Source organism: Macaca fascicularis, chromosome 1, assembly GCF_037993035.2.
Source record: "Macaca fascicularis isolate 582-1 chromosome 1, T2T-MFA8v1.1".
NCBI lineage: Eukaryota > Metazoa > Chordata > Mammalia > Primates > Cercopithecidae > Macaca > Macaca fascicularis.
The window spans coordinates 119,650,040-119,672,159 of NC_088375.1; the positions used below are offsets into that span (position 1 = coordinate 119,650,040).

The window sequence follows — 22,120 nt, forward strand, 5'->3', positions numbered from 1 at the left end:
GTAGGGGCTCACACCTGTAATCCCAGCACTTTGGGAAGCCAAGGCAGGCGGATCACCTGAAGGTCAGGAGTTCGAGACCAGCCTGTCCAACATGGTGAAACCCCGTCTCCACCAAAAATACAAAAATTAGCCAGGTATGGTGGTGGGTGCCTATAATCCCAGCTACTTCGGAGGCTGAGGCAGAAGAATCCCTTGAACCTGGGAGGCAGAAGTTGCAGTGAGCTGAATCATGCCACTGAACTCTAGCCTGGGCAACAGAGCATGACTCTGTCTCAAAAAAAAAAAAAGGCCAAGTTTGGTGGCTCATACCTGTAAACCCACCACTTTGGGATGCCAAGGCAGGCAGATCACTTGAGCCCAGGAATTTGAGACCAGCCTGGGCAACATGGCAAAAACCCATCTCTACAAAAAATACAAAAATTAGTCATGGTGCCTGTAGTCCCAGTGACTCAGGAGCTGAGGTGGGAGGCTCACCTGAGCCCAGGAAATCAAGGCTGCAGTGAGCCATGATCGCCACTGCACTCCAGTCTGGGCGGCAGAGCGAGTACATTTGCCTGGATGCTGAATTGTTAGGCAGCTGAATTCTTTGGCATAGTTTATATCTGTAGCCTGCACTGGGCTCCAGGCAACTTTATACTGTAGGGCAGAGCTCAGCATACATGGTGGCCTTTTTTTGTGATCACAGCCACAACCATCTGTTTACATACTGTTTTTCGTTGCTTTCTCACTACAACAACAGAGTTGGTTAGACAGGATGACTTGCAAACCTAAAACATATACTATCTGGCCCTTTAGGAAAATGGTTTTTGATCTCTGATCTGGAAAAAGGAACCTATGAGGGAACCAGAATTGGAACATAAAAAAGAGATGGGGTGTCAGGTTTATCTAAATTGTTTTTGCCTATGCCTGCCTAGTTGTTTACTGGCCGATTGAGTATGGGACAAAAATATTTTTGGCTGGTTGGCTCATATTGTGAACTTGAGAAGAAGATAGTCCTGTGAATATTATTAGCAACCCATAGTGCTTAAAATTTAGGTAATGGGATTGTAAATGACAGTTTTTTGTTCTTTTGTGTTTTTTTTTTTTTAATTTATAAATGCAGTTTAAAATTGTTCATCAGCTAATAAAGTATTGATGAGCTGTGACATTCTCATTTGGTTCCATGGTAGTATTTAACATTTGGAATTTCATTTAAGCTTTAAGGTGAAACTTCTGAGTACTAAAAATAGATATATATATATTTTAGGTAACATAACACATTTTTAGCAACTATATAAACTTTCTAGGATCATCAGCAGAGGACTGTTGTGAAATACTAGCTTTTAAACTTTGTACCTGTTTTACAGGCGATATGAAAGGTGAGGTCTATCCATTTGGCATCGTTGGGATGGCCAACAAAGGGGATTGCCTGCAGAAAGGGGAGAGCGTCAAGTTCCAATTGTGTGTCCTGGGCCAAAATGCACAAACTATGGCTTACAACATCACACCCCTGCGTAGGGCCACAGTGGAATGTGTGAAAGATCAGGTAAGTGCCAGCATCTCTGTATCTGAATTTGATCCTTCTATGAGTTGGTAACCAGAACCTTCAAATTTTTTCAGCCAAGGGGAAATCATCAACATTCATTCGTTTTTGTATTTCTACTTTACCTTTTTTCAGTCATTTGAGGTAGCTTAATAAAAACAGAAAACTACACAAAAAAGTGACTATATTAGCAATGAGAAAGTAAGATTGGTATTGGTAACTAACATTACGCAATGGGGAAAATAAGTTTGGGGTGAGATTTCCAGAATAGAAGGACTGTATGGTTTTGTACACTTTTGCTTAGAACTTCTTTTGCATATCAGACACAGAAACCGTGTTCGAAAGTACTTAAAAAATAAGCTTAGGGCAAACAGACTTAGTCTTACTACTGAGATCTCAGGGAAATCTGAGTCCTCATAATGTTTTTCGTCATCAGTACAGAGAATAACATTTTGTATGGCTGCTTCATATACTGCTATAACCCAGCTTAATTCTAGAGGGGATCCAAACAATATGTATGTTGAAGTAACAACTTCCTGATGAGTTTGCTTAAATCAAAAAGCTTAGTTCATAATGTATTAAGGAACAAGGCAACTTTTATTTGTTTGGTTCAAGTTTGTGATATAGTGAATGGCACTTTCAAAGATACATTTCTTCCCTGACAGGTTTTGCCACAGGCAGCTGGACTGGAGTATCAACATTAATATCATGTTTTATACATCCTTTTATATAGGGGCAGGCATTGTGCTTCACTCAGAGTGAGGTGTGGCATGTCCTCTCTTTTTTACCTACTTTTTTTTTTTTTTTTTTTTTTTTCCCCCAGTTTGGCTTCATTAACTATGAAGTAGGAGATAGCAAGAAGCTCTTTTTCCATGTGAAAGAAGTTCAGGATGGCATTGAGCTACAGGCAGGAGATGAGGTGGAGTTCTCAGTGATTCTTAATCAGCGCACTGGCAAGTGCAGCGCCTGTAATGTTTGGCGAGTCTGGTGAGTTGTTGTTGTGGTTTGATTAGTAACTACCCTGGAGTGTCTCAACTTCTGTAGTCTCTGTTTTATCACATTTCTTTACTTTTCTGTGCCTTGTTTTTTCCCCTTTTGCCACTTTTTATTTACTTCCTACTTCTAGTCTAATACAAAAAGATTGTGTAGTACATGTTTTTTAAAATTTTTGCCAAATTCCTTTCCTTCCATTAAGTCATTTCTAGGTTATATGCTACTTAAAATTCTAATACTTTAGTCATCCTGATTCATAATGCCTCTTTGCTTCTCTGCTGCCCAGAGACACAGTCTCACAGTCTGACTCTGTTACCCAGGCTGTAGTGCAGTGGCGCTATCACAACTCATTGCAGCCTCAACCCCCTGGGCCTAAGCAATTCTCCCACATCAGCTTCCTGAGTAGCTGGGACTACAAGCATGCGCCACCACACCCAGCCACTTTTATTTTTTGTGGAGACATGGTCCCACTATTTTGCCCAGGCTGGTCTCAAACTTCTGGGCTCAAGTGTTCCTCCTGCCCTGTCCTCCCAAAGCACTAGGATTACAGGTGTTAGCCACCACATCTGCTACCTTGTTTTTTATGCATCTGTGGAATGGGTCATTCTGATTGCATTCAAGTCTAGGGTCTGCAAATGATTCCTTCCATTCCTATTAAGCTGGAACCTTGAGTTGGGGATAATAATACATAAACAAACTTGTCTATCTTGTCTTTCTAGCTAGGTAGATGAGGCAAGAGTCCCGTCATTAAAAGTGAGTCATTTGGGCAGTTAGGTGGAAAACACACTCCTTTGCAAGTGCTTGCTGTCTGCCTACCAAGTGTGGTTTATTCTCGTCTTTTGACTTCATTACAGTGAGGGCCCCAAGGCTGTTGCAGCTCCTCGACCTGATCGGTTGGTCAATCGCTTGAAGAACATCACTCTGGATGATGCCAGTGCTCCTCGCCTAATGGTTCTTCGTCAGCCAAGGGGACCAGATAACTCAATGGTATGAGGGCATACAAGGCTTGGGGGAGGCCAGCTGATAGACCTACATACAATATGTGGTCCTATTTAAACTATAGGTCAGGAAATGAAGCAGGGAGACTTGCATATTGCTTATAACTAGTTAGGACTTTCTACACATTGGTTCAGCCCGTAACCTAATGGTTGCTTACAGTAAGAAGCACATTTCTTTTCTTGATGCTCTGAAGATAGATAGTTTAGGTAATGGGTCAGGAGGGCTTACTGTGGATTTTCTCCTCTAGAAAAGAATTAGTAGTACATAAGATGATTAAAAATAATGCTTTTGTAGTTTCATTTCGGAATAGTGAATGTACCGTGATTGTTGTGCACTCAAATCATTAACTGCAGGGTTTTTTTTCCCCCCCCACAGGGGTTTGGTGCAGAAAGAAAGATCCGTCAAGCTGGTGTCATTGACTAACCACATCCACAAAGCACATCATTAATCCAATATGATCAAGTTGGGGGGAATCTGGTGAAGGGTTCTGAATATCTCCTTCTTCATCCCTCCCGAAATCTGAAATACTTATTCTATTGAGCTATTACACCAGTTTTAACACCTTCCTCGTGTTATGTTTAAAAAAATAAATAAATTTAAGAAAACCATTTTAAAATAATGCACAGTTGCAGCCTGGAAAACTTAAGGTGGCGCCTTATAGTATCAATTTTAGGAGCTTTATTTGGTGCATTTAACGCAACTGGTAATTGCAAAATCCACTTCGCCTGTGTTAAGTGAAAAATATAGACTGTTATCTTGTTGGCCCTATGAAATTCTGCACTTTTCATTATATACTCTACCTTCATTAATTACTTCTGGCAAGATGTTCTGCCTTAGCACTCAGTTGCGTTCTTTTTCTTTTTCTTCCTGTTCATTATGCTTTAATTCTGAGGACCATATGAGGGTAGAATATATTATCTTTTAAAAATTACAAAGATTTGTATAGGCAAACCATTTCTTAAAGTTGATGGCCAAATTTTAAAGTGTTATTTTTCATATCATTTATAATCTTGTCACAATCCACTTAAAGAAGTTTGGTTATATTTCAGTGAAAATTATCTTACAGAGTAGGTTTTTTTTCGTGGGTTGGGGGGTAACTTTACTACAATTAGTAAGTATGGTGCAGAATTTCATGCAAATGAGGAGTGCCAGCAGTGTGATAATTTAAACATATTTAAACAAAAACAAAAAAATGAATGCACAAACTTGCTGCTGCTTAGATCACTGCAGCTTCTAGGACCCGGTTTCTTTTACTGATTTAAAAACAAAAAAAAAAAATAAAAATAAAAAAGTTGTGCCTGAAATGAATCTTGTTTTTTTAATAAGTAGCCGCCTGGTTACTGTGTCCTGTAAAATACAGACACTTGACCCTTGGTGTAGCTTCTGTTCAACTTTATATCACGGGAATGGATGGGTCTGATTTCTTGGCCCTCTTCTTGAATTGGCCATATACAGGGTCCCTGGCCAGTGGACTGAAGGCTTTGTCTAAGATGACAAGGGTCAGCTCAGGGGATGTGGGGGAGGGCGGTTTTATCTTCCCCCTTGTCGTTTGAGGTTTTGATCTCTGGGTAAAGAGGCCGTTTATCTTTGTAAACACAAAACATTTTTGCTTTCTCCAGTTTTCTGTTAATGGCGAAAGAATGGAAGCGAATAAAGTTTTACTGATTTTTGAGACACTAGCACCTAGCGCTTTCATTATTGAAACGTCCCGTGTGGGAGGGGCGGGTCTGGGTGCGGCCTGCCGCATGACTCCTGGTTCGGAGGCCCACGTGGCCGGGGCGGGGACACAGGCGCCTGGGGCGCCGACTGATTACGTAGCGGGCGGGGCCGGAAGTGCCGCTCCCTGGTGGGGGCTGTTCATGGCGGTTCCGGGGTCTCCAACAATTTTCCCTGCTGTGGTCCTGAATCTGTCCAAAGCAGAGGCAGTGGAGCTTGAGGTAAGTTTCTCGCATGCATAGTGTTTGGCTTTGGGCTGTGGAATGTTCAGGCGTTTCACTGATGCCAGAAATCGAGCAGAATCTACCAGCTGGAGACAAAGAGGCCTTGGGCGGGGGTCCTTCCATTTGGTGCCTACGTGGGGAGATCTTTGGAGGCAGAAGGGAGAATGGGAAGGAGTTGCGGCCTGGAGGCTTCCCGCTAGAGCTGAGAAGGCTTCGGGGAGTAATAGGAAGGGGGATTTCCATTGCTTAGGCGAGGGCGGGGCCCAAGGACTGTTGAAAAATAGCCAAGGGTGGGGGTTGCTAGAAAACTGTACTCCAGAAATGTGATGCCGATATTGGTCCGGTGTTTTTGCGTTCCCGAGTCACTTTAAGAACCAAATGGCAGGTTACGCTAGGGTTTTCATTTCCATTGATTATAGAAAGCTTTAAAGTACTTTAGCTGTGGTGCTCGCCGATTAACCCTGATTACTGGTTTCCAACAGGTTCTTGCTGGTGTGAAATGACTGAGTACAAACTGGTGGTGGTTGGAGCAGGTGGTGTTGGGAAAAGCGCACTGACAATCCAGCTAATCCAGAACCACTTTGTAGATGAATATGATCCCACCATAGAGGTGAGGCCCAGTGGTAGCCCGCTGACCTGACCCTGTCTCTCACGTGTCAGATCATCTTTACCTATATTCTTTATTAAAGGAATAAGAGGAGAGAAAGTAAAAGTTATTTTGGGTACTACATTCAGTTATGCAATAAGCTTAACGTGTTTATAGAGAACAGTTCATTTTTATTAGCTGCTGAAGTTTCTAAAACGTCCAGTTTTTAACAGTTCTGTAAACTTGCAAACTCAGTGTTGAGTTCATTCGTGAGTTTCTTCATATATGACAGCTCTATTACATGAGAAACACAGGCCATAGTAGCGAGACTGTATGGGAGATTGTTTAGTTGTGTGATATTGAGCAAATGAATCTCTCTCAACCTCATTTTCCTCATGTATTATCATAAACTTGTCCTGCCTACCACACAGGGATGTTATGGAAAGTTAATATATTTAAGTTATTTATGAATGGTAAAGTACTATGTAATGGTACTTAGAGATTCTATTGTATTGTGAGGGTTCATGGTACAGATTGTCTTCAGTAAGTGGCATCTAAGGCTCTTTAAATAAAGGGTTTTGCCGGACGCGGTGGCTCACGCCTGTAATCCCAGCACTTTGGGAGGCGGAGGCGGGCAGATCACGATGTCAGGAGTTCAAGACCAGCCTGATCAACATGGTGAAACCCCATCTCTACTAAAAATACAAAAATTAGCTGGGTGTGGTGGCACGCACCTGTAATCTCAGCTACTCAGGAGGCTGAGGCAGGAGAATCGCTTGAACCGGAGGCAGAGGGTGCAGTGAGCCGAGATCACGCCACAGCCCTTCAGCCTGGGCGACACAGGGAGACTCCTTCTCAAAAAATAAATGAATAAATAAATAGATAAATAAACAAATGGTTTTGTAATTTTGTTCAGTTTAGAAATGCCTAACTTTAGAGATTATTTTAATCAACACCTGGCCTCCCTACCATCTGGCTACTAGTGTTTAATTGATGCAAACTAACTATAAAAAAATTGGTTGCTAACCCTTGGCAAAATCTTTATTTCCAGCTTAACAGCTTTAATATTTTACATGATATGTTTAATATTTTAATTAAATATTTTTAAATGATTTATTGAGCAATTTACATAAGTAAAATTCATAAATTTTATGTCTAGAACCCAGTGCTTTTTGCGTTTTTATATAGTCATGTAGCTACCACCCAGATAACCGCATAGAGCACTTCCAGTACTCCAGAGACTTCTCCAAGTGTGATGACATTAAAATACAAGTAAAGGGCCTGTTGCCATAAAACCAAAATGAAAGTTTTTTTTTTTATATGAACTATGCCTGTCTGTCTTCCTGAGAAATTAATCATAACTATACCTTGTTTGGAACCTTTAAGAATTTGATTCAGGAATATTTCCCAAAGGTACGTTCTGTCATGAGAAAAAAAATATTTAGTGTTATAACCTTCTCTGAAACAAAAGGTATTTATTTAGTCATAAACACAAATGATGTATATAGGGCCAGGTTATAATTGGTGAAGGTATGTTTAGATTTCTTAAAGTAAAATAAACAGCACAAATAAAATAGTACAGTTCATAGCTTAGTGAAATACACTAGGTACCTAATCTGTAGCCTCCTGGCTACAGTAGAGTTGTCATTTGAGTTACTGTGTTTTTTTAATCTTTTCCAGGAACAGAGTGACCATCTTTATTTTCTGCAGGCATATAGAATTTGGTGGGTTTTCTTTTACATAGGGTGATATTGGATACTTTTTGTTTGTGATTTTATATTAGCAATTTGAGGGACAAACCAGATAGGCAGAAATGGGCTTGAATAGTTAGAGGCTTATTTGACCTTGACAATAGCATTGCATTCCCTGTGGTTTTTAATAAAAATTGAACCTCCCTCCTTCCCTTACCCTCCACACCCGCAGGATTCTTACAGAAAACAGGTGGTTATAGATGGTGAAACCTGTTTGTTGGACATACTGGATACAGCTGGACAAGAAGAGTACAGTGCCATGAGAGACCAATACATGAGGACAGGCGAAGGCTTCCTCTGTGTATTTGCCATCAATAATAGCAAGTCATTTGCGGATATTAACCTCTACAGGTACTAGGAGCATTGTTTTCTCTGAAAGGATGATCTTTGTGTTCTGAAGCTTTATAGGGAAATGAGGTTAACACACTAGGGAAGATAGAGCTTTTTAATTACAGGAAGAGTTGGTTTTAGGTTGTTTGACATTGAGAATCTAGGGTAATTACTGAAAGTTAATACTGGAATTTATTTTGCATAATATACTGTTACTATAATGTTTGATAATACATAAGTGAAGCTTGCTACTGGGAACAACTCGGAACCAGAGTTGTTGTAATTGGAGATCACAAAGGAATTTCAGAGAGGAAAACATCTCCAAGAAACATCTTTCACTATGTAATGGAAAAGATGGGCCAGGCACAGTGGCTCACACCTGGAATGTCAGTGCTCTGGGATGCCAAGGCGGGAGGATCACTTTGAGCCCAGGAGTTGGAGACCAGCTTGGGCAACAGAGCAAGACCCTTTCTCTACAAAAATAAAAATAAAAAAATTAGTCACACATGGTGGCAGCTACTCGGGAGGCAGAGGTTGGAGGATCACGTGAGCTCAGGAGGTCGAGGCATGCTCACTCCACTGCACTGCTGCACTCCAGCCTAATCAACAGAGCAAGATTCTGTCTCCATAAAAAATTAAAAATAAAAAACAAAATGATAGAAAAAAGTAAATAGGGAGTACATAAAGATGAAAACAAAGCAAAGGAACATAAAGATAGACTTTGTCCATAGAACCATAAAGTTTCAAAGCTAGATTGGACCATAAAAATTCTAGTACAATATTCTTATTTTGCAGAATCAGAAAGAGTTCAGAAGGTGGTTTGTTAGGTTTTGGAGTCAGGATTGTTATTAGTAGCAGAGCCGGGACCAAAAACCCAAAGCTCCTTTTTCTTAGCACAGTGTTCTTAAACAGAGTAATATAATGGTTAAGAATAGGAATTCTACCTGGATTGAAACCTAGCTCTATTTAAATAATAATACCTACCTCATAGAGTTGTTGTGAAGATTACAGTTTTAATAAATATGCAAATCACTCAGAATAGTGCCTGGCACACAGTAAATGCAACTTAAGTGTTCTGCCTAAAGACTTGAGTCTTGGCTTATTTCCTGTCCATGTGAAGATGTCTGCTCTCAAAAGCAGATTGGTCCAAAGCTGAATTCAAGTGTTCTTTTCCTAACCTGTTGTACTTCCCATTTTTATTGTCTAAAAGTAATAGCAGTACTTAATAAAATGCCCACACTTGGTGGCGTGCATCTAATAAATGTTTGTTGAATTTCTAGAAGTCATTTCTTTCTTACAAGAAATTTGTTCATTTTTCTGTATGCCTTACCTCAAACCAAAGAGTATTTAAAACATCTTATGAAAATGCATATAGTAGAGCAAGATAAAATTAATGAAAAATAGGCTTAAGTGAGACCAAAAAAATAGGGTAAAGGAAATAAAACAAATTTAGGAATGAGCATATTGTGTGATTGTGCATGAAGCTCCAATGACTTTCTAAAGGTGGACTACAATTTGGTCACTGTTGTGAAAAAGAAAGTAGCCAACTGAAAGATTCAGTATCTGTATGCTGAAAGCAGTTAAGTTGCTCAGAAGAAGCAGAATTATATTGCTACTAGAAGGAAATTTTCCCATGGATCCTCAAAGAGGCTTGTTTAATGTAAAAATCACTAGTAACCTAACAGTGACATGGTCCAGGTGCTTTAGGCTGTCTTATCCCTTAATGTAGGCTACTGCCATCAAGCATAGTTTTGCAAACAGCCAATAGAGTGTAGTTCAGATGCATGATCTTGTGGGTAATCCAGGGTAGAGTCTAGAACAGTACTGTGCAGTATGTAGTTATTTATAGTTAATTAAGATTAAATAAAATTTAAAAATTAGTTCCTTGACCACCAAATGCTCAATAGCTACTAGTGGCTACCATGTTGAACAGTACAGATATAGACCATTTCCATCATCACATAAAGTACTGTTGGATTGTGTTGGTCAAGACAATCTAAAGCAATAGTTTTCCCAGGTGTGGTGTGTCTTACATGTCATTGAAGGGGGCGTTGTCAGGAGTTCTAGATGCTTCAGCCTCCCTTTACTAAGAGCAGTTCTTAGTTTTCTGTTGTATAGGTTGGGCTTCGAGATACAATGTTTTGTTTTAGTTTTTCTTTTTTTTTTTTTTGAGACTGAGTTTCGCTCTTGTTGCCCAAGCTGGAGTAGAATGGTGCGATCTCGGCTCACTGCAACCTCCGCCTCCCGGGTTTGAGAGGTTCTCCTGCCTCAGCTTCCCAAGTAGCTGGAATTACAGGCGTCCACCACCATTCCCGGCTAGTTTTTTTATTTTTATTTTTAGTAGAGATGGGGTTTCACCATATTGGCTGGACTGGTTTCAAACTCCTGACCTCAGGTGATCCACTTAACTCGGCCTCCCAGAGTGCTGGGATTACAGGTGTTAGCCACCGTGCCCAGCCTGTTTTAGTTTTTTTGAGGAGGAGTCTACCTCTGTTGCCCAAGCCGGAGTGCGGTGACATGACACTCTCAGGGCTCAACCTCTCAGGGATCTAGGGATCCTCCCACCTCAGCTTCCCGAATAGCTGGAACCACAGGCACATGTGCCACCATGCCCAGCTAATTTTTGTATTTTTTGTAGAAGCAAGGTTTCACCAGGTTACCCAGGCTGGTCTCAGACTCCTAGGTCAAGTGGTCCTCCCACCTCAATCTCCCAGAGTGCTAAGACTATAGGTGGGAGTCACCATGCCCAGCTTCATCTATAATTTGTTTGAAGAAAATGTTTGAGCACCACCCATCTTCAAAAGTGATAGATTGCCTTCCATTAAATACTGCCACGCCAGTTATTAGCAGCAGTGAGCTTCACTTTTTATACTTTAGACCTTAATCTAAGGAGTGATTTCTAGTTGCCAATTAAATCCAGAGCCAAGTTCTTTGGAGAATCCAGGAGCCTAACTAGGGCATCTGTCAGGATAAAATACCCATCCACTTCCAGTAGAAGGTGAGCTTGTACTTATGGCTTCCTGATGGCTGTTGCATCAAGTCTAAAGCAGTCTCCTTCATATACAACGTCTTCTCTAAGTGGTAGAAGAAAGCAAAAATACTAGAAGTTAATAGGGCTACATAAAATTTGCTAATTTCTTTTTTGCCCTAGCCATTTATTCCTTCCTGAAATCTTGTCTTTCTTTCTCTTGCTCTTTCTCTCTCTCTCTCTTTCCTTTTCCTTTTTTTTTTTCTTTTCTTTCTTCCCTTTCTTTTCTTTCTTTTTTCCTGCTGCCCAGGCTGGAGTGCAGTGGAACAATTATGGCTCACTGCAGCCTCGACCTTTCTGGGCCCAGGTGATCCTCCCACCTCAGTCTCCCAATTAGCTGGGACTACAGGCATGAGCCACCACACCCAGCTATAATATATGTGTGTGTGTGTGTGTGTGTGTGTGTGTGTGTGTGTATATATACTTTTTTTTTTTTTTTTTTTTTGACGGGTGGGGATGGAGTCTCACTCTGTCACCCAGGCTAGAGTGTAGTGGCGTGATCGTGGCTCGCTGCAATCTTCGCCTCCCGGGTTCAAGCGAGTCTCCTGCCTCAGCTTCCCGAGTAGCTGGGACTACAGGTGCCTGCCACCACACCTGGCTAATTTTTGTATTTTTAGTAGAGATGGGGTTTCACTCTAGTGGCCAGACCCTGACCTTGTGATCCGCCCACCTCAGCCAAAGTGCTGGGATTACAGGTGTGAGCCACTGCACCTGGCCCAATTTTTATATTTTTTGTAGAGACCGGGTTTTGCCATGTTGCCCAGGCTAATCTCAGAACTCCTGGGTTCTAGCAATCTGCCCTCCTCAGCCTCCCAAAGTGCTGAGATTACAGGCATGAGCCACTGCACCCAGCCTAATCTTGTTTTTCTTATTTTCTGATAATATATTCCCGTTTTTAGGGAGCAGATTAAGCGAGTAAAAGACTCAGATGATGTACCTATGGTGCTAGTGGGAAACAAGTGTGATTTGCCAACAAGGACAGTTGATACAAAACAAGCCCACGAACTGGCCAAGAGTTACGGGATTCCATTCATTGAAACCTCAGCCAAGACCAGACAGGTATGGTACAGCTTTCAGCATTTGTGCAACAGTTTGCTCTAGGCGAGAGAACATCAGTTGATTAACTCTGGTAGAGATGTGATCCATGTTCATATTCTTTGTTATGCATTTTTTTCTTTTCTTCTTTTTTAGGCACAGTCTCACTCTGTCTTCTAAGCTGGAGTGCAGTGGTGCAATTTCAGCTCACTGCAGCCTCCGTCTCTTGGATTCAAGTGATTCTCCTGCCTCAGCCTCCCAAGTAGCTGGGACTACGGGCGCATCATCATGCCTGGCTAATTTTTGTGCTTTTAGTAGAGATGGGGTTTTACCATGTTGCCCAGGCTGGTCTCGAACTCCTGGCCTCAAGTGATCCTCCCACCTGGACCTCCCAAAGTGCTGGGATTACAGGCGTGAGCCACCACGCCCGGCCTGTTGTTAGGCATTTTTAATAGTGTTCTTTTTTTTATCGCTTGTTTAAACCCAAAATGAATGTATTAATAGTCTATTATGGCATGTTAACTCCTGCATTAACATCCACAAATATTTCTTCTGAAGATCCTTGACTAAAAATATTTATAAACATTAGTTATTTCTCTGTCAAAACCAGCCCCTGTTTAGGGCTTAAGTCTCCTGAATGGAGTCTTTAGTTTAATGTAGTTTTGTTCTGTATGTCTCACATTACCCTTTTCCTTTGCCTGAATGTTTATTTGGCAAAATGTGCCATTTTTCTATCAGCCTGTTCATGTGATTCAATAGGAATGTGAAATTTAGTGTTCTCTTCCTTAAATCACCATATTTTATTTTATCAGCTATTCATTATGTAATTGGAATCTTATGTCCACATAAAGAGATACAAGTGCAAGAGAGCTTACAATTTGGATTGTGTCCGTTGAGTTAGCTCTCTCATTTTTTTTCATTTTTTCCTTTTATAGGGTGTTGAAGATGCTTTTTACACACTGGTAAGAGAAATACGCCAGTACCGAATGAAAAAACTCAACAGCAGTGATGATGGGACTCAGGGTTGTATGGGATTACCATGTGTGGTGATGTAACAAGGTAAGCATATGGTTTCTTGGCATAATTATAAATCTTAGTATTTAGTATTGGTCAATTTTTGGAGGAGTGTTAGTGTTATCGTCTATATGTTATTTGAGCTTCTGCCTATTCTTTTCTGCATATTTTCCATATGGCATCCTTTCTGAAAGTACTGAGGTCTAAAGTATTTAAAACATTTGATTATTCTACAGGTATCTTTATATTTTTGCTAACATTAGAAATTATAAGACATTATTTATGAAATGTAGGCATACCCTATTCCTGGCAATGACCAGGAATTTGAAGGATCACTACTTTGAAACTAGATAATAATGACATGGTTTGTGTTCTTTGTTTACAGATACTTTTAAAGTTCTATCAGAAAAGAGCCACTTTCAAGGTAGGACAAGTTTGGAAATGTATTCTCATTCCTGTTAATTTCGTATACTTGTTTTTCTTATACTCTGAATGTGTCACTTACACAAATTCTGTTTTTATTTCAGCTGCACTGACACCCTGGTCCTGACTTCCCTGGAGGAGAAGTATACCTGTTGCTATCTTCAGTCTCACAGAGAAGCTCCTGCTACTTCCCCAGCTCTCAGTAGTTTAGTACAGTACTCTCTATTTGAGAAGTTCTCAGAATAACTACCTCCTCACTTGGCTGTCTGACCAGAGAAATGCACCTCTTGTTACTCCCTGTTATTTTTCTGCCCTGGGTTCTTCCACAGCACAAACACACCTCTGCCACCCCAGGTTTTTCATCTGAAAAGCAGTTCATGTCTGAAACAGAGAACCAAACTGCAAACGTGAAATTCTGTTGGAAACAGTGTCTTGAGCTCTAAAGTAGCAACTGCTGGTGATTTTTTTTTTCTTTTTACTGTTGAACTTAGAACTATGCTAATTTTTGGAGAAATGTCATAAATTACTGTTTTGCCAAGAATATAGTTATTGCTGTTTGGTTGGTTTGTTTATAATGTTTTCGGCTGTATTCTCTAAACTGGCATCTGCTCTAGATTCATAAATACAAAAATGAATACTGAATTTTGAGTCTATCCTAGTCTTCACTACTTTGACGTAATTAAATCCAACTTTCACAGTGAAGTGCCTTTTTCCTAGAAGTGGTTTGTAGACTTCCTTTATAATATTTCAATGGAATAGATGTCTCAAAAATCCTTATGCATGAAATGAATGTCTGAGATACTTCTGTGACTTATCAACCATTGAGGGAAAGCTATATCTATTTGAGAGCAGATGCCATTTTGTACATGTATGAAATTGGTTTTCCAGAGGCCTGTTTTGGGGCTTTCCCAGGAGAAAGATGAAACTGAAAGCATATGAGTAATTTCACTTAATTTTTACCTAATCTCCACTTTTTTCATAGGTTACTACCTATACAATGTATGTAATTCGTTTCCTCTAGCTTACTGATAATCCTACTATTCAATGAACTTCCATTTGTATTCAAATTTGGGTCATACCAGAAAGCTCTACATTTGCAGGTGTTCAAATATTGTAAAACTTTGGTGCATTGTTATTTAATAGCTGTGATCAGTGATTTTCAAACCTCAAATATAGTATATTAACAAATTACATTTTCACTGTATATCATGGTATCTTAATGATGTATATAATTGCCCCCAATCCCCTTCTTACCCCATCTTCTACAGCTTCCCCCACAGCAGGAGGGGCTTGATTATTTCAGTTGAGTAAAGCATGGTGCTAATGGACCAGGGTCACAGTTTCAAAACTTGAACAATCCAGTTAGCATCACAGAGAAAGAAATTCTTCTACATTTGCTCATTGCACCATTAACTCCAACTAGTACTTTTGCTGGGTGCCTGTAGTTAGCCCTGCAAGGAAAGAAGAGATCAGTTAGCACAAACCCTTTACCATGACTGGAAAACTCGGTATCACGTATTTAAACCTTTTTTTTTCTTTTAACCATGTAGAAACTCTAAAGCCAATATTCTCATTTGAGAATGAGGATGTCTCAGCTGAAAAATGTTTTAAATTTTCTTTACTCATAATGTTCTTTGAAGGGTTTAAAACAAGATGTTGATTAAGCTGATGAGTTTGCTCAAAACAGGAAGTTGAAATTGTTGAGACAGGAATGGAAAATATAATTAATTGATAGTTATAAGGATTTGGAGGCTTGGCATTTTCATTTGCAGATAATACCCTGGTAATTCTCATGAAAAACAGACTTGGATAACTTTTGATAAAAGACTAATTCCAAAATGGCCACTTTGTTCCTGTCTTTAATATCTAAATACTTACTGAGGTCCTACATCTTCTATATTAGGAATTTTCATTTATTAAGCAAATGTCATATTACCTTGAAATTCAGAAAAGAAGAAACATATACTGTGCCCAGAGTATAATGAACCTGGAGAGTTGTGCTCCTTACTGCTAATTCTGGGAGCTTTCACAGTACTATCATCATTTGTAAACAGAAATTCTGCTTTTCTGTTTCTGCTCCTTCTGGAGCGGTGTTACTCTGTAATTTTCCTGAGGCTTATCACCTCAGTCATTTTTTTTTTTTTTTTTTTTTTTTTTTTTTTTTTTAGTGTCTGTGACTGGCAGTGTGATTCTTTTCCTTAAAAATCTATTAAATTTGATGTCAAATTAGGGAGAAAGATACTCATCTTGGGCTCCTGTGCCAATAGCCCTTGTATGTATATACTTACAGTTTTCTCAAGTATGTTCTAAGCACAGAAGTTTCTAAATGGGGCCAAAATTCAGACTTGAGTATGTTCTTTGAATAGCTTCTTAAGAAGTTACAATTAGCCGGGTATGGTAGCCCATGCCTGTAGTCCCAGCTACTTGAGAGGCTGAGGCAGGAGAATCACTTGAACCCAGGAGGTGGAGGTTACAGTGAGCGGAGATCATGCCACCACACTCCAGCCTGGGTGACAGAGTGAGACTTGTCTCCAAAAAAAAAAAAAAAGTTACACCTAGGTGTGAATTTTGGCACAAAGGAGTGACAAACTATAGTTAAAAGCTGAATAACTTCAGTGTGATGTAAAACGTGGTTTTTAGGCTATGTTTGTGATTGCTGAAAATAATTCTAGTTTACCTCAAAATCCTTCTCTTTCCCCAGATTTAAGTGCCTGGCCAGCTGTCATAAGTTACATATTCCTTTTGGTTTTTTTAAAGGTTACATGTTCAAGAGTGTGAAAATAAGATGTTCTGTCTAAAGGCTACCATGCCTGGTCTGTAAATGAACCTGTTAAATGCTGTGTTTGCTCCAACAGCTTACTATAGAACGTTACTTAATACAATATCATACTTAACTACAATTTTCACTATAGGAGTGTAATAGGTAAAGTTAATCTCTATTTTAGTGGGCCCATGTTTAGTCTTTCACCATCCTTTAAACTGCTGTGAATTTTTTTGTCATGACTTGAAAGCAAGGATAGAGAAACACTTTAGACATATCTGGAGTTTTTTCCCATTCCAGAACTTGTGAGCATAATCATATTTGCTTTATATTTATAGTCATGAACTCCTAAGCTGGCAGCTACAACCAAGAACCAAAAAATGGTGCATTCTGCTGCTTGTAATTCATCTCTGCTAATAAATTATAAGAAGCAAGGAAAATTAGGGAAAATATTTTATTTGGATGGTTTCTATAAACAAGGGACTATAATTCTTGTACATTATTTTTCATCTTTGCTGTTTCTTTGAGCAGTCTAATGTGCCACACAATTATCTAAGGTATTTGTTTTCTATAAGAATTGTTTTAAAAGTATTCTTGTTACCAGAGTAGTTGTATTATATTTCAAAATGTAAGATGATTTTTAAAAGCCTGAGTACTGACCTAAGATGGAATTGTATGATGAACTCTACTCTGGAGGGAGGGGAGGGTGTCCGTGGAAGTTGTAAGACTTCTATTTTTTTGTGCCATCAAATATAGGTAAAAATAATTGTGCAATTCTGCTGTTTAAACAGGAACTATTGGCCTCCTTGGCCCTAAATGGAAGGGCTGATATTTTAAGTTGATTATTTTATTGTAAATTAATCCAACCTAATTCTTTTTAATTTGGTTGAATGTTTTTCTTGTTAAATGATGTTTAAAAAATAAAAACTGGAAGTTCTTGGCTTAGTCGTAATTCTTATATTCACTAAAGCGCTAATACTAATTTCAAACTTTTGGATATGACATTTGGAAGTGTTGGAATATCTGAGTTCCTTGTTTCATCATAATATAAAATATATCAAAGCCTGCTTTAAAGTATTACCCTGCGGATGATTCATAGCTATTTGTCAGATTTGCATACATTAAGATGCCATTGGAGCTCTTTTGTCTCGTTTTTGCATTACTGCACAATCTAGCAATCTTGGTATAGGTGGAGGAGCATTGATGCTAGGGGCTGGAGAACTTGAGGCCCAATATAATTTTACTACGCTGGCCCAGTTTCTTCACTTACAAAATTGGAGAGTTGAACTAGGATATATCAGATTTATCAACCTTAAGGAGATTTTAAAAAGAATAATATCAAATCTAGGCATTTTCAACTAACACTGGAATACTGTAATTTTGGAGACCTTGGTTTACTCTACGAAAGACTTATCACAATTTTTCTTCTTCACTTTTTTTTCTTAAAAAGGAGGCAGGGAAGGTAGGTCATTAACATGTGGCTGAAGCAAGCTTGGGAAAACCAATTTTAAATGACAGTATTTTTTCTAGCTAGGACAACTAGAAAGAGTATAAATAATTGTAAAATGTATATGAAAAAGAAAGAATTATGGACTTTGTATCTTTCAAACTATCACATCATATAGAGGCCTAGGTGATAGTTTGAGAGAGAAACAGTCCACAATTCTGTTTCTTTTTCATACACATTTTACAAAATTTTGTTCCAATATTTGACCCTCTAATAACAGAAAAGAGGAAAGGATGTTTTCTGGTGAGAACTACGGAAATAATGAGAAGGTACCTAAAGAAACTTACTTATTTGGAATATGAGGGAACGTCCTGTGCATCTCTGTGCTATTAAGGTTTCTGTTCTCATAAGCAATACTTAAGGTCACTGAAAGGCCAACATAGTTGCATGAGTTATTTGATATCCATAAATACATGAGAAGAGGCCAAGAGGCCTTGCTAGTGATCATTTTGCAAAACTGAGCATGTCCAGCTCCATGAGAGCACAGAGAGAATCAATGTCCAGTTTCCAAGTGGGAAGGGTATGCTTTGTAATACTTTTAAAAGTAACTGGGCGGTGAAATGTGACCCTTTACCTTAATAAAAGAAAGCTGGAACTTCAGGAACATACAAAATGGAGATAAACATTCTTTCCAGTTGCAAAAGGAATATAAGAGGGTTCAGATTCATGAACCAAGAGTTGAGTTGACCATTCTTATTTGCAGTTGTATTCTACCACATGATTTACTTCACACTTGCACCAAAATAGTCTATTATAAACTATTGATGTTGGTGGGGAGCAGGGGTGGGAATGGGGAATGGAGGGGAGGAATGAACTTAGTCTCTTACCTAGTATAAATTCAGATTACCATCAACTTGTAGAAGCCATATGAAGTAAAAATGGGTAGCACCTGCAATATTGGGTCTTAGAGTTGTATTAAATGTTTCTAAAGATAGAGGCAGCTACGTGCCTGATAGGGGAGGATGTGGTTGTAGCTAGCAGTTGCCTACTAGCAGGCTCTTTTATTTGCAGCAGCCTGAAATACCCAGGTTAGGAAAGGCAATCTTCCCAAATGGATGCTGTGGACATGATACAATTGGCGCTATCGATACTTTCTGTAGGAGCTTGAAATGTGTGGATTATAATTCAGTCTGAAAGAAAACTTGCACATTATTTGAAAACATTTTCTTGTAAATCAATTCACATTTACAACTGAGACCCAACATTCCTGATAGGAATATTTTTGTAAATCAATGGTATAAAGTGTAAAGACATGTTGAAAGTTAGATCAAGAGATCTTTTAAGTGTATGCTTGTTTTGCCTGTGAAGCTGAGGAGTTTGACATTTACTATTAAAGTCCAAAATGAAACTAGCATGGCAAATGAAGTGATCCTCCCACCTTGGCCTCTGAAAGTGCTGAGATTCCAAGTGTGAGCCACCATGCCCAGCCTCAAACTAAATCTTGAATGAAAGCCTGAAATGAAAGAGATGAACATGGAATTAATCTGGTGTGAAACTTGTTGGGAACTCCCACTTCTTCCCAACTGGTTCTTCACCCTACCTCCTCCTCCTTCCTTGAAGTTGGGGGACAAGGGAGGAGGAACAGAACCACAGCCATTCAGCCTCTCCTAAAAGTCTCCTTTATACTCCAAGGACTGAGCAGCATGGCTTAAAAACTACTAGTGACTGCGCATGGTGGCTCACGCTGTAATCCCAGCACTTTGGGAGGCCAAGGTGGGAGGATCACTTGAGGCCACATTTGAGGCCACACTTGAGGCCAGGAATTCAAGACCAGCCTGGGCAACATAGCAAGACCCTGTCTCTACAATGTTTTAAAACTTAGCTAGCCCTGCACCTGTTGTAGTCCTAGCTATTCAGGAAACTGAGGCAGGAGGATCACTTGAGCCCAGGAGTTTGAGGCTGCAGTAAGCTATAATGGCACCACTGCATTCCAGTTTGGCCCACAGAGTGAGACCCTGTCTCTAGTGGGGGGAAGAAAAGATTTAGTTTAAAAAAAAGATTTCATAAGTAAAAGTGTAAAAACCACTTGACTTCACCAATCTACTTCTACGACTATCTATCAAAGTGGGAATCACTAGATCACAACCTCAAGTCTAGTCCAGATCCCAATATTCTATAGACACAATCATGTTCATTGCACTCTACATAATAGTGAGATGGTGTATAACATAGTGCTTAAGAGACCCCACTCTGGAGCCAGAATACCTTGCCTTGAATGCCCCTTCTACCACTTATTAGTTGTCTGACCTTGAGCAAGTCAACCTCTCCATACTTGAAGTTTTTCAACTGTAACATGGAAGAAATAATAGTTCTTCAAAAGACTATTGTGAAAATTAGATAAGTTAATATATAGTAAAAACAACATCAACAAGAAACAATAAGTTAGAACACTATCTAGCACTGTTTTTATTGCAGGGACCCCATAGTATGCCTCCCTCTCTCCTCTAACAGAACATAGTACACTGCTGAAGTACAGCTTGTTTTGTTTAAAGCAAATTGCTGAATTTCAGTTCCATTCCAGAGACAGGAAATAAAGTCAGTTTGTCTCACGGAAAAGGATGTGTCTTAAAAATTTGACTTCTTTATTTTTAGGCATGTAGGGGAAATTACTACTGACGGGAAAATGAGACTGAATGTAGTAAAGTACCATAAAATGCCTCATCATTCCACAGGTTTGGTTATGCTCCAAACCAAAACGCATTCCTTAAGTATAAAGGAATTGTTATACACCTCTAACAGGATGACAAAATCTATGGTTGCTGCTGGCAACTATGTTCCAGTTCTATTCCTAAACTGGAAGTTGTAATGAACTCAGAACTGCTCCCACTGAAGCAATGTAACAAAAAAAAATGGAGCTGGCAGTTTACCGACAGTCACCCTCAGCCCCACAGAACCCTTTGGTATGCTGTCTTCTCAACCACAACTTACTGTGGTCATTGAGGCATTGAAGGATGTGGGGTGATGAACAAGTTGGAAAGAGGTGGGAGCCCCAGCAAGTTTCACAGCAGGGAGGGAGACCTGCTATAGCAGAATGGAGGTAAGGGCTTTCTGGACAATAAGGAGCCAAGCACAGCAATCTGTGTACACTTCATTCCTGTACAAGGTCATCTGCTTCCCGCAGATCCTCAGGTATCTCCAACTCAATGAACTACAAGAAATCTCTTATTTAAAAAGTACCTTTGTAAAGTTGATATTTGGATCTTAGAATGATTTCCCCTAAAATAATGTTGTAAACAATGGTTAAGTCCCTAGGTTAGCTCCAACTGATGTGGTCCATCACATAGCTGAAATATCTGCACACCAATCATTTCAAAAGACATAAAAAATAGATGGGGGGCTAGGGGAGGGAAAACATTAGAAGAACTACCTACTGTAGGTGACAGGTTGATGGGTGCAGCAAACCACCATGGCACGTGTATACCTATGTAACAAAACTGCACGTTCTGCACATGTATCCCAGAACTTGAAGTATAATTTTTAAAAAAGACATAGAAAACAATATTTTCGCTGAAAACTAAAACAAAAATAGAATTAAATGAGCCTAGTTTATCTTATATGCTTATGCCTGAAGAAACGCATGCTTAATTAGAGAAAAAGAATGAGTAGATAGATTTTTCCTATTACAGGGAATTTCTGGGCGTTTTTCTTGAAGGTTGCAAACGATGATACAACTGAGATTTTTATTTTTGTTTTGCTTTAAATTCAGAGTTTGTTTCCTGGTGATAGAAATAATACTTGTTCATGGTAGAAAATGTACATAAGCCAAAAGAATGGGGTAAAAATCATCATCATCACACTACCCAGAAAGAATAAGAGTGTAAACTACTCAAGCTGCTTTCAATGCTTAGAGTGATATGTAAATTAATACTTTTCTTTTTTTACAAAGACAAGATTATACCATATATACATTGTTGTAATATTATTTTCACTAATAACATTTTGTGAATGTTTTTCATGTTAATATGTATTCATCTACATCATTATTTCAATGTGTGGCATTTTACTTTACGGTTATACCATGCTTTATTAAATCTTTTATTGTAGACATGTGGGTTTTTCCTGCCTTTTGACTATCATAAAGGTTTAGCTACAATAAACATTCTTGAACTACATTTTTGATTACTTACATGAAAATTTTCTTAAGAAAGTCATAAAAATAAAGGCACGGTGGATCACGCCTGTAATCCTAGCACTGTGGAAAGCCAAGCCAGGCAGATCGCTCGAGGTCAGG

The 22,120-nt window shown here is 39.2% G+C and overlaps 2 protein-coding genes across 20 annotated transcripts in view; both read left to right on the forward strand.

Moving 5' to 3' along the window:
- The window catches only part of CSDE1 (cold shock domain containing E1), a 40,596-nt gene extending 35,403 nt beyond the window's left edge, over positions 1-5,193 (forward strand). For all 18 annotated transcript variants that reach the window (XM_065547339.1, XM_073998376.1, XM_073998383.1 and 15 more), the window contains 4 exons: positions 1,347-1,525; positions 2,346-2,509; positions 3,370-3,502; positions 3,890-5,193. In XM_065547339.1, the coding sequence (XP_065403411.1) occupies positions 1,347-1,525; positions 2,346-2,509; positions 3,370-3,502; positions 3,890-3,937 (524 nt within the window). In that variant the 3' untranslated portion in view covers positions 3,938-5,193. The remainder of the gene's footprint in view (positions 1-1,346; positions 1,526-2,345; positions 2,510-3,369; positions 3,503-3,889) is intronic.
- Positions 3,983-17,327, forward strand: NRAS (NRAS proto-oncogene, GTPase). Of its 2 annotated transcripts, XM_005542238.4 has the most exons (7): positions 5,338-5,451; positions 5,937-6,064; positions 7,964-8,142; positions 12,049-12,208; positions 13,120-13,243; positions 13,584-13,622; positions 13,726-17,327. In XM_005542238.4, exons 2-5 carry the CDS (start codon positions 5,954-5,956, stop codon positions 13,237-13,239), a joined length of 570 nt encoding a protein of 189 aa, XP_005542295.1. In that variant the 5' UTR covers positions 5,338-5,451; positions 5,937-5,953; the 3' UTR covers positions 13,240-13,243; positions 13,584-13,622; positions 13,726-17,327. The 2 variants fall into 2 exon arrangements, 1 of the variants encoding a protein (XP_005542295.1); XR_012416215.1 differs by lacking the exon at positions 7,964-8,142 and having other exon boundaries at positions 3,983-5,451.
- The last annotated feature ends 4,793 nt before the right edge of the window (positions 17,328-22,120 follow it).

Coding starts and splice junctions, on each gene's coding strand:
- NRAS (XM_005542238.4), top strand. CDS start 5,954: ATGACTGAGTACAAACTGGTGGTGGTTGGAGCAGGTGGTGTTGGGAAA. Junction 8,143..12,048: donor GCGGATATTAACCTCTACAG/GTACTAGGAGCA, acceptor TCCCGTTTTTAG/GGAGCAGATTAAGCGAGTAA. Junction 12,209..13,119: donor CCTCAGCCAAGACCAGACAG/GTATGGTACAGC, acceptor TTCCTTTTATAG/GGTGTTGAAGATGCTTTTTA.